The sequence below is a fragment of the Myiozetetes cayanensis genome, unplaced genomic scaffold (assembly GCF_022539395.1).
Source record: "Myiozetetes cayanensis isolate MyiCay16 unplaced genomic scaffold, myiCay2020 scf1, whole genome shotgun sequence".
In the NCBI taxonomy this organism is placed as follows: Eukaryota; Metazoa; Chordata; class Aves; order Passeriformes; family Tyrannidae; genus Myiozetetes; species Myiozetetes cayanensis.
Window position 1 is genome coordinate 22,142,875 of NW_026086604.1, and position 19,071 is coordinate 22,161,945.

Consider the following 19,071-nt stretch of genomic DNA (forward strand, 5'->3'; position numbering starts at 1 on the left):
CCCGCCGCTCCCGCCGAGCCGAGCGGAGCCCAGCACCCCACGGAGCCTCTCTGCGCCGCTCTCGCCGCGGGCACCCACGGCACGGGCAGCCCCGGCCAGTCACGGCCATGGGCGGGGACGGGGCGAGCCCGCCCCGCGTGGTCGAGGGGGCGCCCGCCCATGGCAAAGCCTACAATGTTGCCGGGCCAATCCCTCATCTTCCCCCACATTGCCCGCGACGGCAATCGGTGAATGATGTCTCCCTATCCTTGTCTCAGCTCATGAACCTTCTGTTACATGTTCTCTCTCTTGTCCAGTTTCAAAGGGGAGTGATGGAGCAGCTTTGGTGGGTGCCTGGCATTTAGCTGGCGTCAAACATGCCACATGCATCCAGCTGCATGCTCCCGCTCCTCCACAGATAGAGTGGGCCCAGAATAAGGAACTGTGCCTTTTAGGGGAGGCAATTTCAGGGAAAACGGCAGCCTCCTGCTCTCCTGAGCCTGTATTTAAAAAAGGCCCCAGCCAAGCTACAAGAGTGACCAGTAGGAGAAACTGTTCCATGAAGGATAGTGGGTCTTGGGATATTTGAATCATTGAAGAATAGTTGTGACCCAGCAGAAGTGCTTCTCTGATGTAAGCTGGGCTTGTCTTGGAAGCGTGGCCTCTCATAAGTGCACATTTAGGTTGCTGCTCCGGAAGGAAAGATGCAATTTTGGCAGAAGGGGGAAGAGCAAACCATGTCTCAGCATACAATATGACCACCACCACCAATTATCACTTTTAACATGTCAGTCTTTGGGCAAAATATTTTTGGAACAAGAGTAGTGTGTGCTGTTGTTGAGAGCAACACTAAAATGGTCCTTTCTAAACTCAGCAAGCAAACGTATCAGTCCTGCTAAACATGCATAAAACAGTCTGGGCATGGGAATCATTGCACTGGTAAATCTGTGATCAGTGGAAGCATGAATCCAAGCCAGACCACTGCTATGTCAATCACTCCCCACTACTCATCAAACCATCTTCCTGCTAATAAACAAGATCAACAGTACCTCCCTTCACAGAGTGACAGTAAAAGCTCAGGAACAACCTTTTGCTGAGCCTCTGCATCCAGCTGGTCAAACTGTGTCAGTGTTGTTCCAACAGAAATGCTCCCTCTTCCTGCTTTGAACACCGGTTTGCTAGTTTTACTAGAAGGTTGATAGGAGGGCAGGGGCATTTGTTGCCAGCTGTGTTGTAACTTAAGTGATGACATATCTAGGCTGGAAGTGAAGCTCTGCTCAAGAAAGCCAGAACCCATTTCACTCAGCTTTAGTCAAATATTACAGGCAACAGTCAAAGGTGACAACCAACTGCTAGATCTGCACCTCCGCCACTCGGGGGATTACCGGTGTAAGGAGAGGTAAGCGTTGGGAGATCACATCCTCTTATTACAAGCTGTTGGCCTTAATTTTTACTGCAGCAAAGGGAAGGGATGATACTTTCTAAAATTCGGCATGATGTGAGATCTCAGACTGGGAGGGCAAAAAGTAAAACCAAATAGTTTTACGGAATGGTTTACCAGTAGCAACAGGAAAGTAACATCGAGATCTATCCGTGGTTAATGTGCTGTAGCAAGCTTTCGGTGTGTTATCTTTGCTCTTTGTGCTATAATTCCTTCCTTCACAAAGGCAGTAGAAAGCTCATTAACTCACAACACTTAATGAGCCAGCCAGACCATGCAAACAAAACGTTCAGTTTAGGACAATCTTAGATCAGTATGGAGACAGCGCAGCGTTCCCTGTTCTGAGGCGTGATGCATCCTTATAAAAACTTACAACGAGCAAATTAAATCCTCTCAAAATCAAGTGCCCATTTTTATCCTACATTACAGGACACACTACCCTTTCTATTCTCTTATATTCAGGCATTTAGAAACATCCAGTTTTGCCTACAGCCTGTGAAGATATAAACCAGATTTTATTCACAGTCTTCCCTCCCACCTATGAACCCATATATTGTTAGTATGTCAACACAGAATTTTGGTGATGCAAATTCAGGCTTCTGCTGCATATCACTCCCGTTGCCAGAACTAACATGTGTTAATGAGAGCAGAACAAGCATCAACCTTGCCACTGTGGACACTCACTAAGACAACTCTGTTGTTTTCAACATCCAGTTACACAAAACCTGTGCTATGACAAAACAAGTGTATATGTATTTGTGGATGCAGATCCTACCCTAGAGTTTAAAGAGATACAAACACAGTTGAGTGTAGCCATATTTTCCAAAGGACTATTTCTGTAAAACTGAAGCAGAATCCACAGAGACTAATAGAGTGTTAATTGAAGAGGTGATCTCAGTAAGGACAGCAGAGATGGCTCTTGACTTTGATAGGAAACAACACAGAGGAGAAATAAATACGTATTATTATTTAAAATAAACTCCTTAGGTATCTTCAGGACACTGTCAGCAGAAAGAAAAAGAAAGCAGCAGCATTTATCCAGGTGCTAACAGTGCTCAAACAGATGCAAATGACAGTTAGTGTACATGTTTCAGAAATAAGTTTTCATGATGAAATGAAAAACAGATTTAATTTTAATGTACCTTTTTAAATTTGCATAAATGGTTTAATCACCTCTGCCACAGTGATTTTGTATTATTGCCTGGAGCTGAAGTTAGATCAGCCATGGAAACCACAGGTGCTCTTCCCAGCATCCAGCAATTACTCCAGGGAGACCATGGCTTCTATGCTTGGGGTCTCATGGAGAGTGTAACATGGTGCAGTGAGGAGAAGGCAGCTGAATTCCTTCCCATCCTCAATTTATTTCAGAGGGGAGAATCGCTTAAGGCATCACTTTATATTCACCTCCATTTTAGAGAATATTCTGGTATTTATTGCAACAGTGTAAAAAAAGTCAGTCTTAGTATGTTTTGGGTCTTTCTATAACCAGCCAGTACAGTACCAGCAGGAGTCAACGCTTGATCACAGACAGTACAGTTGTAACTTTGAAACAGGAAGAAATTCCAAGGCATTGTAAAGCTGCTCAAAATTCTGAAAGTAAATGTATATAATGACGGTGTGTTACAACCTACTGAATAGTTCTGTAGTACTCAGGATTGCTTTACATTTGTATATTTTATATATATGTAATTTAATTCATAATGAGATGCATCTCACCACTGTTAAAAATGTTTATCGCATTTGTTACCTAAGCAAACTGAAAACATAGAGAGATTGAAACAGGATAGTCTGAGTCACAGCAAAAATGGGAAAATCTGGGAAACCTGATCCTACAAAGAGATTACAGAGCTACCACTTAGGGGGAAAATAACCCAAACCAACAGTACTTTTACCTAACACCTCTGAAACATCAAACAGAATACATATTTTATACAGAGATAAATACACATATACATACACACTTTTTAAAATCCACCTATTTATAGACACATATCAATACAAATTCTATTATATATAATAAAATATTATCTATTTCACAGCAGGTAACCATGGTCTCAGTTTTGCATAAAGACATGGAACAGTGCACAAATGCCAACATGTATTTCATGTTACTGGGAAGCTCCATTCCCCTTTCAGCTAAGCAACCACGAAGCCTTGGCTGCTTGAATGGAGAAACCTGAGTACTTCAACATCAGATCATTTCCCGACTAGTCTAAAAGAAGGCAGTCTGATGAATGTTCAAACTCAGAACCACTATAAATTAAAGACATAAATACATCATTCTTTTCAGCCGCTAAATGATCAGTTTCTGGAGAAGCACTTCATAGGATATTTCTACCATCTTTGGAATATAATATCAATATTTTCATATCATTACATGTGAAATTATTACAAAGTAATCTGCATTTAAAGATTTCACTCCTACTAATAATATCTTACAAAATGACAGAGGGCTCCAAAATATGTAATCATGGTCTGTAAAAACTTAAGACAGATAATACCTTAGTTGATTAAAAACAATTAAATCAGTAAGCATTTGATGTTGCATAGCAGTTTATTTCCAGGTGACTGCCTTGCTGTAGGAAGATCTTAAGGGTGAAAGTCAGAGTTCAATAACTCCATATGAAGCTTGTATTTTGTCACTCATCCTCACACCAGTATGTCTCAACAGGAAGTCACAGTCAGCACGACATATGGATCCAGTCTGAGCAGGCTGCTAATCCTCAAGAGTTGCAAGACTATTTATGCTGCCCATCAAGACAGACATTTGAGCTACACTGTACAGTCTTCCCTTGACTTCTCAAAGGAAAGCATTAAACGGTTTGTGTCCCAAACAATCCAAACTGCCTTGACTTGGCTTTTATTAGTTTTATTTTTTTTTATTTTTTTTCCACAGAAAAAAAAAGTTTGTTACAAGAGAAAAATACTTACTGTGTATACATCATTTCCATAAAAAACTGTCCAAGACAACAAACAGGACAAAAGGAATTGGATTCCTTAGATTTGTTATGAAATAGCTGCACGTAGGTAAGTCCATATGCCATACATGCTACTGCTAAACATCACTGTTAACAAGTAAAGCACCACCAATAATTCTTCTGCGTTACTGAAGTAACAAAGTTTGAAACTTTGAAAGGCATTAAACACCCACCTATTGTCCCATTACATAAATAGGTAACCTTAAACATCACTGAAAGGCAGAACTACATACATCTAACTGCGCTGAAATCAAAACCATTGCCAGATTAATTATATATTTAAACATATCGCTGAGGTACAAAACAATCCAGAAGACCTTTAGGCATCATTAGCTCTGCATTTGGCATAGTTGGAGTGCGGCAACATAATCGTGGTGGTTTTTTTTAGCTGTAGTGATGAAGTAGAAAAAAATTATTAAAATAACACATGCTGCATGTCTTACAATTCCCACCTTTTTTCCCCCCCTAGAGTTAGTTTTTAGAAAGAGTGACTAAAGGCATGATTACACAGATTTATGCTGAGGTATTATTTGGCATGAAATATTGCTTGTGTTGGAACAAACTCAGCTTTTCTTTCATCTTGAACACCACAGTACTCCAGAGTCCACCCACCCAACAGTATTGAGGAGACTTAGAGATTCAACAACCATTAGTGGTGACAGAAGTTACTCGTTCCATCTCCAAAACACAACAGTAGAACAGACACCTCTACATGCAAACACGTCATGTGCACGCATGCCCTCGCATTCACACACACAGCCTGCACCTTCTCCTGCTGGAGTTTTGGTTGAAGGACAGGTTATATGAAGTCAACAGCCATAATTAAGAAGCATTTCAGTGACACCTTATAAACCCTGCAACCTGATGTCACAGCTCTTTTTCATGTGAACTGCAAGGGAGAGCTCACGAGGATCACAAGTACATTTGCAGATGACTTGGTGAAAATAAGGTGGTAAGAACAAGACCTCTTCCCTAACCTTTATCTTTCAGTAAATAGTAATGCCACCAGCACAAATACTTTGAAGAATTTTCAATGCCTGTTAAACCTTTTGGTGCTCTTTCTTCTATATTTGTTTATCTTCTCGTGATTTTCCCCCCCTCACCCACCATGGAAATTGTATTTAAGATTGTGTTGTATCAAAGTGTATTTCCATTGCCTTTGAAAGAAATAAAACCAGTGGCTTTTAAAATATGAATAGAAGTTTATGCTCAGAAATGCCCTTCTGTAGTCTCAAACATCTCCTGTCAAATCTATCAACTGAGTTCAAGTATGTGGTAATTCAGGAAGTGAAAGAGCAGTTTTTAAAGATTAAGACAAAACTGTACTAAACTGTTAGTTTAGCCATGGCTTGATTGAACTTTAACAAGTCTAAGGGTAACAGGTGAGTGCCTGAAGATACTATACCAATTTATTCTTTCAAGGTAGTATTTTTTCATTTACTAAGATCAAGCATATCAGAAATTGGAAATGCAAAGGAGGAAATAAGTCAGCAAAATAGCCACACAAATGGCTATGAAATTCTCATTCTTGCCAGTGAACAGCTGGCACACATCCCAGCTGCACCACTTACTACATGGGCACCCTCATATTAAGACACAACAGAAGCTCTAGAAATCAAGGGGACAGGAAGTAAAAGAGAAATCTTCACAAAAAGAAACACAAATTGAGGTTTTTGTTTGTTTAATAAAAGCTTGCAAGGCACATGTTTCAACTGAATTGCAACATCTACAGCAAAGCAGATTAAAATTTGTAAAACTTTCCCCCAGCCCTTTGAGGAAGTTAAACCTGTGACCTGGTTAAAAACCAAGCTAGGGTTGTGTGTGTACAAATCTGATGTAATTATACCCTACTGTTGTCCTTCTGAGGGATATCATTGTATATCTGAGGGAACTTATTGTTTATTTTTCACAGAAGCTGGAGATTAGACAGTATTTTTGCTAAACCATATCTGGATAAGAAATTATTTCACTTTCTTTGTAAGATATGATTATTTCAGTCACTCATTTTAATGATGCCTTTTTACAGGAACAACCACAATGTTCTCTCACATAAAAGGCTCCTTCTGTTACTTAAGGCTGCTGTGCCAATGGTGCTGCAATACAATTTTCTCTAATATAAAAAAGCAAGGTAAAAATCTTAAATGATTCTCCTAAAGCAGAATCAATTGAAGTATTACGAATACATCTTAAAAACTATGACAACACTAATAACAACAACTATGTCACAGTTCAAATAAAACCCAACACATTCATTTAAACACGTATAAAGGCCAACGTGCTGCAAGATAGCTTTGTTTAGATGTCTGGATGGCCTTGTTTGTGTTTTTCTTAATATGTGTGTTCTACATGTAGGTATTCAAACTATGTTCTATGTGGTAAGACATACATACAGCACTGCAGTAAAACACAACAGGCAGTCAAGGACAGTTAAATATTGCATCTTGGCATGGCAGTCTAAGGCATGAAGCCGTAAGCTTTGCGACTTCATCCACCCAAGTGCAGTTGTAACCCTGAAGTTTGCTACCTGGAATGCCTTATTGCTGTTATGAAAGGATATTCATGAATTATTAACTTCAAGAGAGTAAATGACTGACACACAGACATGTAATTCTTTGACAGTGATTCGAACAAACTTACTTTGCATAAGGAACTTTAAAGTTACTTCCAAATATTACATCTATATCCATACTAGCACATAGAGGGGAGGTTCCTGCAGGCCTGCCTTGGCTCAAGTTAATTCACAAGCTTTTGTTGCTACCTGGTACTTGAAAAGCCTGAAACAGCCCAGTGCAGTAAAACACGTACTTGTGCACAAGCAAATAAATGCAGCCTGCACTTGACCAGACACGCACACACACCCCACCCTCAACACGATGACTGTATGCCCAGAAAGGATATTTACTTTTACCCTGTAACTCAGTTGTACTGGTAAATGTTTCTCTCAATGACCACATCCCATATATTCGATAGATTTATCTCAGCATTAGTTTCAAATAAAATGCATAAGTTAACATTTTGTCAAGACTCATAGGCATAAAAATATAACTGAAAGTAAAAAACAGATTACAGACGTTGACTTTTACAACAATAAAGCTTTTTTCTTTTAAATCACTCCAAAAGTGGTAATAGGTTTAAAAAAATCTCAGCACTACCTGTCAGTGTAAAGTAACGAAGTGTATCTGCATAAAGCAGAGAAGAATCATGCATATACACCAACATGCTGCAGTTCCTAATAATTTCAGAGTTAAGATCTCTGATCTTGCATTTTATCAACAAGTGCAGTAAGGATTGTTTTGCAGCTTTCATTTGCAGATATTTCAGTTGAAAGTTCATCCCATTTTGACAGATCCTTCATTAAAGACATCTGGTCTCCAAAGAATCATTCCCACATACCTGATAGACTGGTCTCTGGGCCAGGTGTTACATGAATCCCTAACTACAGGTAACTCTTAAGGGGTGCACAACTTCTTCCAGAACTTATGTTTTGGTTTTCTGTCCAGCTACACCTACGTTAAGTAAAGCTATCATTATCTTTTATTGGATTTTCCACTCTCAACAGCAGGATTAGACCCACAGTTCGAATTAAAGTATAAAAGTATAATTCATTCTCTTGAAAGTCTATCAGCCAACAGCAGACAGGATGATAAGAAAAATAGTTGTAGAGGCAAAGGGGACCATATAACAAAGATAGATTTTAGAGGGAAGCAAAACTGCAGAGTACTTTCCCAGATTTTCAAAGATCTCTGTGTAATTGCATAATTGATATAAAAATAACTATGAGCAATTGTACCACTATTTACTAATGGTGGTGATTATAGTGTTTCAAATGACAGTTATGGCACTATTTTATTATACCTATCTCATAATAAATTGAATGAAATGAGCATGACCCATCCCTCCCCATACACACACACACACACACACACACACACAAAGAGGGAGTGAAACCGAAGTGCAGAAGTCTCAGTAGCAAACCTAATTGTGCTGCTACACTTGCCTGAAAACAAGCACACTGTGGTATATACTGGCCCATTGTGCTGGCTGCTAAGACACACACATGCACACACACATGCACGTACTTAAGCGTGGAAGAATCCTGAAGACAAGTTCTTTCCAAACTGAAGATCTGACCCTGTCAGCTCCTACTGCGAGGTCTAAGCCCCAGCACTTCCACCAGCATGTCTCTAACAGCACAGAGATCAGTGCCTTAATCTATGGAAGCGTTGTTTAAATAAAATCTTCCTTATTTGACTTAAACAAACAGTATAGCTACACATAAGATGTATGTGAACATATAGCTACACATAAGATGTGTGTTTGATAAACACAGAAATGTTTACAGTGGAAGACAGGAAGAATTGAAACAACAACAATAAAAAAACCCCAAACTAAACATCCAAACACTTCTTTGAAAAGACTCGAGATACCAGCTGCTTTCTGCCTAAAAAATAAAAGCTACATGACCTAAATGAGCTCTTGAAATAATTTTTCTGCATTCACTGAAGTCTATGGACATCAGCTCTCTAACGCTAAAGTTAGAAATCTCATTTACATTAAAATTAAGATGATTTAAAATGGGAAGAAAAATGTAAAAAACATGGAAGACTGTCACACGTTGTATAGACTGTAAAATTGATAAATGTTCCCATTTCCTTCAAGGATGGTATCTCTGTTGATCTGTAGTTCCAAAGAATTCCAGTTTGGTAAAATAAAGTTGTCAGTATCCTGCATGTGTGCACATATATCTGAAAAAATAACTTCCTTGATCCAAAGGAACTTTTTCAACTGAAATTCATTCAGAATAAATCCTCAGAAGGAAGCTTGCATGCTTTTTCATGACTGGAAGGATATCACAGTGTTGATTCTATATACAAAGTAGGATCTATTCCAGTATACTCGAGTAAAATAATTCACATATGGAGAATAGTTCATTTTGATTTCATGACAAAATCGTCCATATTTTGAGTAGGCATAGTTGTCGTCTTCCTCACAAACCACCTGTCAGAAAGAAGGAGACCTAAAGGTGAGTGGTTACAGAATGTAATTCTCTACATTTAATTTATTTGGTATTCTGTAAATTTCACTTATGATAGACATTTAATTTCCATACTGTACGGTTCTTATAAGTAGAAAACAAATTCCCCTCTAATTTATTTAACCACCTAAAATAGCCTTTGTGAATTAACCCCTTTGCCAGGATATCAGACATTAAAACCAGTGTACTTCATTCATATAATAAAGAACAACACAGTGGAAATCACCCCCACACCCTGTTTATCCAGTAGTTCAAGCCTGACCTGCACAGAGCACACCAGTAATGAAAGGAAGTCTCAATTACCTTTTCCGTGCCAAGTAAGTTTGACACACCTAATAAAGGCGAAAGACACACACACTTAGAGCCCTACAGATTCCAACCAGTTGACTTGGATGCAAACTGCTTGTGTGCTTGAGCATCTACTGATTGATATTCCTCAATAATCTCTTCATTATTCCTTCTGAAGGCACAAATTTCCATGATGTTCAAAAAAGGTGGTAGGACAAATTCACGAAGAAAAATCCATTGGTGGGTGGCTATAAACATAATTTCCCTGTAATGCTACAGTCCTTGAGCAACAGATTGCTGGGAAATATTTGTCTTTCCCTATGAGTAATCCTATGCTCTCAGTAAGAGTCATAAATAAGATACTGAGCTAGGACTACAGGACATAGTACAAGCTAGAAAGTAATACTGATGTTCTTAAACACATCAGTTTAGAAAACACATCCACAGACCTGTCAACAGTGTAACAGCCTATCTCATCTCACTTACTTTGGGAATAAGTAAATGCTGCAGTCTCCAAATACATATGCACTAGTTTGGAAAGTCTTCATAATCTTTCAGTATGACTTGGACAATTTTTGTTTGCAAGCAAACTGAGAGGTTTTTTTAAAGTTTCCTGAGAAAACACACTATATCAACTTTTGAGAACAAACAATGTCAATTTTCTGAAAAAAACCCAACTTGATTCCTGTTGGCCATTCCACTATTTTTCTACAGCTACCATTTGAGCTTTCAAACCAGTATGGACTCAGCCACGGACAGGAAGTGTAAGTGATGTTCATTAGCAGCCAACCTTTTTCTAAAAATACTGAAAAGTCAGTCTACATTTAAATATATGTACCAGTTGTTTCATTACAGATTTCAGATTACAGAACAGATTTTAACGGAAACTTTTGCCATGAACTTCCTTTTTTCACCTTCTTAATCTCTCCACTATAAATAGTATAACCCTTGCCACTTTTGACAATTCTAATTACACTGAAATAGTAAATGACTGGTTTTCTGTACTGACAGCACTGTGTGTGGCATTTATCCAAGACAGGCTCCTTGGATTGGATTGAAATTTTTTCCTCCCTTTGACTGAAATCATCATTGCAAGCAACAACTGCTCTGAAAAGTACTGGGAGGTGTTCCTCTGAGTGTTAGGAAATAAAGAAGGAAGAAACTCTTCCTGATACATGAATCAAACAAAACTTCAGAAATCTGATAGTAAAACTGTGCTTTAGGATTATCAGGCTTATGTGCGAGAAAGAAGCATGCTGGAAGCACAGAGAGGAGAGCTGCAGGGGTATGAGGGCATGGAATCCTGAAATTGTGGTTAATTGCTCCAGAGGACATTTTAAGTGTGAAGAGGGAACAGGAACTTACTCATGCAAACACAGATCTGAGCAGAAACTGAGAGAGGTGTATTGATTATGAATGATGGAGGTTATTCATACACACACACTCTAGTTATGGTACAATATATTGGATACAACATGGAATAATCACAACATACATGATTTTAGTAGCAAGGCAAGGAAAGAAAAAGAAAAGATTTCAGCAATGGTAAGGAAGTTAACTGAAAAATTGATACAATATCCTTCCTGGACAAACAGGTCAGGAAACCTAAAAGTGAAACTGACACCAGTTGTAGATTCCTGGGGAAAATACAGAGTAATCCCCCAATAACATACCACTCCTATAATAATTCCCTCAAAACAAAGCAGCCACAGGAATGAAATCTTTGCATTACAAGTTCTTTTGAAATGGGTTTAATCAAAAGTAGAACTTATAAAATACTTAACACCGATGAACCACTTATATTCCATTCTTAGGGAAAAAATCTAAGACTATATACAAGAAACGTATGTATCCTCTCCATTAAAAAAAAAAAAAAGGATTCAAACCAAGGATTCACTTGGTATAGTTGATACACACTAAACTGTAGTGTCAAGTGGATGCTTCAGTTCTTTCAGTCAGGAAACCAACTAAATGAAACTAACCTGTGATTGCTTAGAAGTAACTGGTGCCTCTCTCGTGTACACTTGAGAATGAGCAATGAAACTGTGAGTTTAAGGCCTCTCCTGCCTTTATAAAGTCAAATTTTTTGCTGGATTCCCAGGAGGCAGATGAACAAGTGGCAATGAGATTACTTTATAAATCCCATCTCAGTCCCTACTTCAGCAGTAAGAGCAGCACTATCAGCATCCCGAACAGACAGGGCATGGCAATGACTGAAGCAGCATTCATGGCACAGTTTATTCAACCACTTTTTCTACCAGATGTGGTTTAAACTATTTATTGGGGTACTAACCTATCTACAAAGCTGAATCAAACAGACTTGTAACGCCATTAGTACCAAACAGGCTGTACTGAACTAAATGGCAGGCTGGCCCTCATCCCAGCCAGTTTTAGAACTGAGTTTATCCATTGAATGATTGGCAGAAAAGCAGCACAGCCAGATACTTGTGTATTAGGAAGGATTAGGGCATTTAAATAATAACACTGGGTAAGATAACAAGTGTAAGAAACAGACAATCCAAAACTTAATTGATCACTTTAAAAATATTTAAGTCATTGTCTACATGTCAACTACAATCAGAAAAACAAGGTCAGCGTTATAAGAAGATTTCTTTAAAATTAATTATTTATGCATTCAAACATTATTTTTTCTCACTGTTACTTACATGACCATTAGCAATATCCAATAGATCTTTAACTCTGCATCCTCTTACAGGTCCCACTTCATTGCAAATTGAATCTTCAATAACCAAAAAATTTGCTTTGTAGGATGTGAGTATCTTATAAATATCCTCTGCTGACCTCTTTGAATAGATCTGATAAATCTATAAATTAAGAAAACATGTTCACGGAATGTAAAAATCAATGACAAATTAAATACTGGGACACACATGCACACACAACGATGGCTTATCTGCAATAACAGATTAGATTTACGCACCCACCGTGTAGATTTTGGTTTTAAAATCTCTAAACTGGTGAGGTAGCGGGCAGCTGAAAATGAGAAGTATTTGTCTCTATTGATGGCAAGTTCTCATCTTACATACTTTGAGTGGCCTGAAAAGTCTTCAGAAATAATATTCTGATGTTTGTTTCTGTCCAGAGTAAAGCACTGATAATTTACTTGATACTCCCTTCTGTGTCTGCTGGACTCCTATGTCCTCCCTCCTTCTAATGCATTTGACTGTTCTTTCATTACGTTTGGATTGAAGAGGTGCCACATTTATGAAATTGGGTACTCACATTCTCGTTTCTTTTCAGAAGATCATCATCGTTGTACAGAGGTAAGCTCGACACCATCCATCCAGTGCAGAGCTTAATCACACCCATGAGCTGTGGGCTGCCTGCAAACACTGCAGCCACGGGAGCCTGTCGTCTGCAAAAGTAACACCAACACACACGTCTGAGTACAGGATGCACCTCTCAAAATTTCTTAATTTTATACCCTGTGGGATCTTGCAAGGTGCTGTGGGATGAACTGGAGCACATGAAGGTTTGATTGGGGGTCTAATTACAGTTGGTGTTAATGTTGCAGTAGCAGTAGTTTCCTTGCCAGGAAAAGCTCAGAACTGCAGCAATGTGGAGTTTGAAAGGAAGGGCTTCTGCTGGGGCAAGGACTGATGGTTGTTCTCTCCTCCTTACAATCCAAGAAGCATCATTCAGAGTGGTCCTGGAATGGATCCAAGTACTGCTTTTCTGAATGGTTGCCAACTTGTGACAAAACAAGCTTGTGAGGGGGGTAGACAGAGGGAGAAATAACACGATACTATTCTGTGTGGGAAAGATTTCTGATTATTTTTATTTGATGTCTAGAACATGCATTTCATAGTCTATGAGAAAATAATGTTATCATACAGAACAATGTCTACACTAATTAACTATGTTTCTGGCTTTGGTTTCATTTTTTGAGTATTTTTATTCCTGTATTAGTGAGAGAAAACAGTCATTGCCATACTTTATTACAGACTTTTGGCAACTTCTCTTGCAGGGAAGATTCAAAGTAAATTCATATCATTAAAGAGAAAATTTTAAGAAAACATACTGTTGTAATGACATTGAATTAAAATTCCCCTATGGATAGCTGAGTATATCTTTAAGGAAAAAAAATCCTTTCTTTTCTTTAAAAATATGGACAGCTGCTACAAATAAGAGTAGTAAAATTGCTCTTAACTGAGTGAATCTCAATGCAATTGCCATGATTAATTATGTACTTCAAGACTAATATATGGAGGCTAACATAAAAGCCATTAGGCACTTGGCATTATTCCACTTGCTGCCTTGAGGAACTACAACAGTGACAAACAACATTTACTTCCAGGAACAGCAAGAAGAAATTGGCTGGAACACTGTAATTACCAGTCTTGCCTTTTCTGAAGATGAACAGGTTGACATTAAAGACTACATAAATACAGAAAGTAATATTCTAAGAAAATCCAGTTAAAGGTAAGTTATCTGAACACAAGGGATTTAATTTTCAGAGAAGTACAGTTCCTAATTACATAGTACAAAGTTAGATTGAATGAGGCCAGAATGCATTTCTGAATCTTTGGGTGAGAAGAAAAACACATCTGTGAAAATGACTTGGTATTAGCTATGTATTTGCTCAGTATAAACTACATAACATAGCTCAGCTGTGCCCTGCCTAGCCAGACCAGTGAGAACCCTTCCAGCATCCAGGTCACAGGGAAGTCTGAATCACACATGATCCTCTCCACATATCTTGACAAAGTCTCTAAACCTTCACCTTCAGGCATTTCATTTGACTGGCTCATGCACGTAAAAGTTTAGTGTTTCTGTCCCTCACTGGTGTTACAATCAACACGAATCCTCTAATCTCACGAAAAGTTAGCATGCAGAGAACCAAGCACTAAGATTTCCACCTTTATTTGGAAACTAGGTCTCACAATGATATTAAATATGATTTGCTTGCGTGTTTCAGGATCTTCTCTTGTAATCAATGATACTCCTGTTTCTTTTCATAGGAAATAATACCAAACTTAAAATACACATTTCTCCTCCCATGGAGATTGACACTCCATGTCAGGTAGCTCCACAAACTGCTGAGATAAAAATACCCTGACAAAAAGCAGTAAACCAGAAATGTAGGACTTCATGCTTACTTTATCCATGTCATAAGTTCTACTGTATCAGGATCATAGAATTCTTGCAGTTCTGTAAGCTCTGTCATAATCCTAGGGAAAAACTGATAGAAATGTTTTGGTTACTTACAGTATCTACAGTATCTACAGAGCACCTCATTATATTAAGCCTTAAGTGACACAACAAAAATGGGCTTCAACTGACTTTTCCCACCTGACCGGTACTTTTATTTGAATATTTTGCAAAACATAGTTTATACTTACATGACAGCAGGAGACCCTCTCCAAAATAAAATATGTTAAACACAAGTTCTCATCTCTTTTATTAGAATACTTATAATTAAAAAATAAACAAATAATAAACACACAGCAACAACATTCATCAATGTTAAGTGGCCTTAAATGCATCAAAACCATAGCTCACGTTATCACATGCAAATGTATATAAACAACGGCACTGAACCAAGAAGATGATAAATTTCTCATGGTAAACCTCCTTGAGCAGGAGGGGTTGGACTGTTGTGAGTTGATGGAAAGGTATTATTCAAGCAGGACAGGACAGGAGAAATTTCCTAGAAGGGCCTTGGTAATCTGCCCTGGACTTCCTTCTGACTTCAATCACAGCAGTGAAGAAAATTACAGTATATTGTAGGAATTAGGATATCTCTCAGTTTATGCTCTTGAAAAACATTTTGGGAAAAGCAGGAATTCTGTGAAGTGAGGTAGAATGACATCTGTTTTGAACCAGATCAGATCCCAACACTGCACCACGGCTTCCCTATCCTGTCAGGTTTGAGGGATAAAGGAACAACAGGTCCTTTATTAAGGTAGGTGATTTTGTCAATCCTTGAGCCATTTATCCGAGAAAGGCATGGCTGGAAGCTGTCTAGCCATGAGGGGCTGGAGCATGTACATGTACATGCTGGTGTAAATGCTAAGTGAAAACTACCTTATGTCAGCCCTTTTGGAGAATATAGATAAAGTTCTGTCGTGGTTTACAGGTTATGCCAGACCAAAGGGACAACTTACTCCAAGCCACAGTGGACAGTTAGAAGAGGAAGCCTGCTTTTAACTGAGGCATTCCCACCCCCATTACCTGGACAACTCAGCTGTCAAGTGATAGCAGTCTACAGCCAGACATGTTAGGGTTGCACAAGAACAGCTGCCACATGTTGTGTCAGGGCTGAAAGCTGTAGCACTGCTGTTATACACACACCTGAACTATTCCCAGAACAGATGGACAAAAAGAGGAAGTGGGGTGGCAGTAGCAGTTCCTCTCAGCCCCACTTCCTCAGTCCCACTTCACTCAGCAATCACAGCCTTGGAAGAACCTGGTTAGATGAGGGACTATGCCAGAAGGAGTCAGAAGGCAGCCAAGCAGAAAGATGCTGAGCTGTACACTCAGCTGTACACACATAGCCACAGTAACAGATTAGGGGTCTAAAGGCATTTGCACTGTTCTGTTATACTATCAAAGTTTGTAAGCTAAGGGATGAGTTATGAAAATCTGGACAGCAAACTGTTCACAACTACTTAAAAGTACAAACTGGATCTGCAATGGTTGAAGCCCTCTAGAGTCCAAACCCCTGCACTGCTTTCATTAAAAAAATCTGAAAAAGTTATTTGGTCAACTAAACTGGATTCCTCTGTTGCAATAAATTTCGTAACTCTATTGAGCAACTAAAGTATTTTTAAGGAGAATATCTATTGCTCCATCAAAAATGTGTAAAAAGTCAGATTCCATTGCAACGAAATTTTCTATTATTAGATAGATGTTACAAAGCCTGTTCAAATACTATTGGCCAAGACTGGCTTCTATATTTGAATTCTTATAAAACTATTCAAACTAACTATTTTGAAGCTATGCCAGTATAGCAGAGGGTTACACTTTATGGAATGTTTCCCATGTTTTTTGCACTCACAGAAATTAAAAAAATAATTTCCAAACACTTTCCTCTCAGTCCATCTGTGACTTGCAATAAAGAACTAAGTATTTATTTTAAATGTGGAAACATCCATAAATTTTCTTTCCTGTATTGTTGTATATACACACACCTCTACACAGTGCTCTGCACAAAGGATTTAACTCCATTATAATTTGATGGGAACTTTTCAAACTGATTATTTACATATGGCCTCTCATAATTTATTTCATCTAAACTCACTCCCTCTCACTAAAACCAAGATTGGGGCAACACATTTTTCAATATCCTAAGATTTTATTTGGCAGTATTTTATTTGTTGAGTCAGTTTATGTATTCAAGGCATAATAGCTGAATATAATAAAGTCTTCATTTAAATTTAAAAACTTATTTCTTACAATAGGTAATAATTAACAAATTAAATTGTCAAATACCTCATACCAGAAAAAGTAAAGTTCTCTTTAAAACCAAAACATATTTTCACTGGATGACAACTTCAATTTCATCATATATATTTCACTTCACTAAGTATATTTTATTATATTTTCTCGTTACTTTGACTCATATTGTGTTTACATACAAAAAACCTTCCAAAACTTTACAAAGCTACTTTTCTTACCTCTTTCCACAAGCTGAATCCAATTATTGTGGGAACTGCCATACTCAGAATAAGAGCCTAGAAAGTACATGTTAGAAGAAATGGATTATGCACCGTTCTCCAACCTTAATGTGTCTGTTGATTCTACTCATATAGTAAGCAACATTTATGCCTGAAACCTTAGAGTGATAGTAGGTGAAACTTTGTGGGGTTTTCCCAAGCATAAAACTCTCTGTAAAGAAGAATTTACCTAATTTAGGACAGAAGAATTAATTTGACCATGATAACTTTACCATCAATTTTAGGGATGGTAAATAAAAATGATGTGGGGAACAGAAGAAAAGTAAACACCTCACATTCAAATACAATGAGAAAATCTGAGACAGGAAAAAACCCAAGCATTTCAAACTTCTGCTCTTGTTGATGTTTTTGTTCAGATTGACAATATTGATATGCAAAACCCAGAAACCCATTTTTCAGCACCATCATTCTAGCTGATATGATTTTTGCTTTGAAAAAAGGTGAAAATAGCTTGTATGGTACAGGAAACATTCGTTAAGGAATACACAGAAGGCATTCCCCTGACAATAGGCTACTAACACACGTACTGTGTTAACAGTAAAAAAGCAGGTCTATATAGCAGAATGCATGAGGTACACAGAAGAATGTGCTTACCATGTACATGAACATATTGGCACTCCTTGAGTGAAAGAACACTGTCAATGTTTCTGATATAACAGTGTACGGCACTCTCACAAGTGACATCGCAAACCTCTAAGCATAATACATTTATTCCTATAATCTTCTTGAATTTAAGGTAAGTAATATCCTATCCTTATTTTATTAATAAAGCTAATGCACAAAGCTACTAAAAATCACACGACTCTTGTCATATTGAGAATAAAGCTAGGGTTGGAAGTGGGGGAGATGTTTGCCCTGTAACACAAGCTCATCTTCAGTCACACCATTTCTCTACAATGGCCACACGTAAACAAATCTTATGCAAAGTAATTCCACTTACCACTTCTTATGAAGCAGTTTTACTCTCAGCAAGTAAATACACCTTAATACCACATCTTTAAATTCATTTCTTAGCGAAACAAGGCTTACATCAATGCTTCCCTGCACACTTGTACTTTTTCTCCTGCATTCCTCCTAAAAAGCACAAGACCTTCTTGGCCAATCTCAGCTAGATATGACAGAGAGACTGAAGTCTCCAAGATTCGTTAAAAGAAATTAAAGACATGAGTGAAAGGAAGATGAAGACAGCTCTGCTTCTTGTGAGGAAAGGTTGCAGTGTGAATGCAACTTTATCACCAGATACCAGACAACATGTGCAAGAGTCATATTAAGAATGAAAGAAGAAAAAGCAGACTATATGAGATCCACTGCTCACAGAACAACCTATTCTTTTCGTGGGCTCTTCTACAGGTCTTAGTTAATTGTCTGCAAAGTTATATGCTGGGTAGTTGTATTTCCCAAGACACTGGCAACAGCAACTCACCAGCAGTATCGGGTGCACAGCTTTCAGTCGAAGCCACTTGAAAAGTGTCATCCAAAGTTCAGGAGAACACACCCCAAATGCAGCAAGCATGCAAACATAAGGTGTCCATAGATATTTCATTCTGAAAAACACTGCAATAACTTAGTTGGGACTCTGTGCATGCCTCTGCACTCAAGCTATTTATAAAAAACATTTAGATGTCAAATACAGTCTGGATGTTCAAGCAA

General features: G+C 38.2%; 1 protein-coding gene across 2 annotated transcripts in view; it reads right to left on the reverse strand.

Moving 5' to 3' along the window:
- Positions 1–6,062: 6,062 nt before the first annotated feature.
- DPY19L4 (dpy-19 like 4) overlaps positions 6,063–19,071 on the reverse strand; it is a 46,536-nt gene continuing 33,527 nt past the window's right edge. For both annotated transcript variants that reach the window (XM_050316817.1, XM_050316807.1), the window contains exons 14-19: positions 18,845–18,965; positions 17,362–17,418; positions 14,842–14,924; positions 12,965–13,097; positions 12,388–12,546; positions 6,063–9,396 (exon numbers count right to left, since the gene is read on the reverse strand). In XM_050316817.1, coding sequence (XP_050172774.1) covers positions 9,232–9,396; positions 12,388–12,546; positions 12,965–13,097; positions 14,842–14,924; positions 17,362–17,418; positions 18,845–18,965 — 718 coding nt within the window. In that variant the 3' untranslated portion in view covers positions 6,063–9,231. The remainder of the gene's footprint in view (positions 9,397–12,387; positions 12,547–12,964; positions 13,098–14,841; positions 14,925–17,361; positions 17,419–18,844; positions 18,966–19,071) is intronic.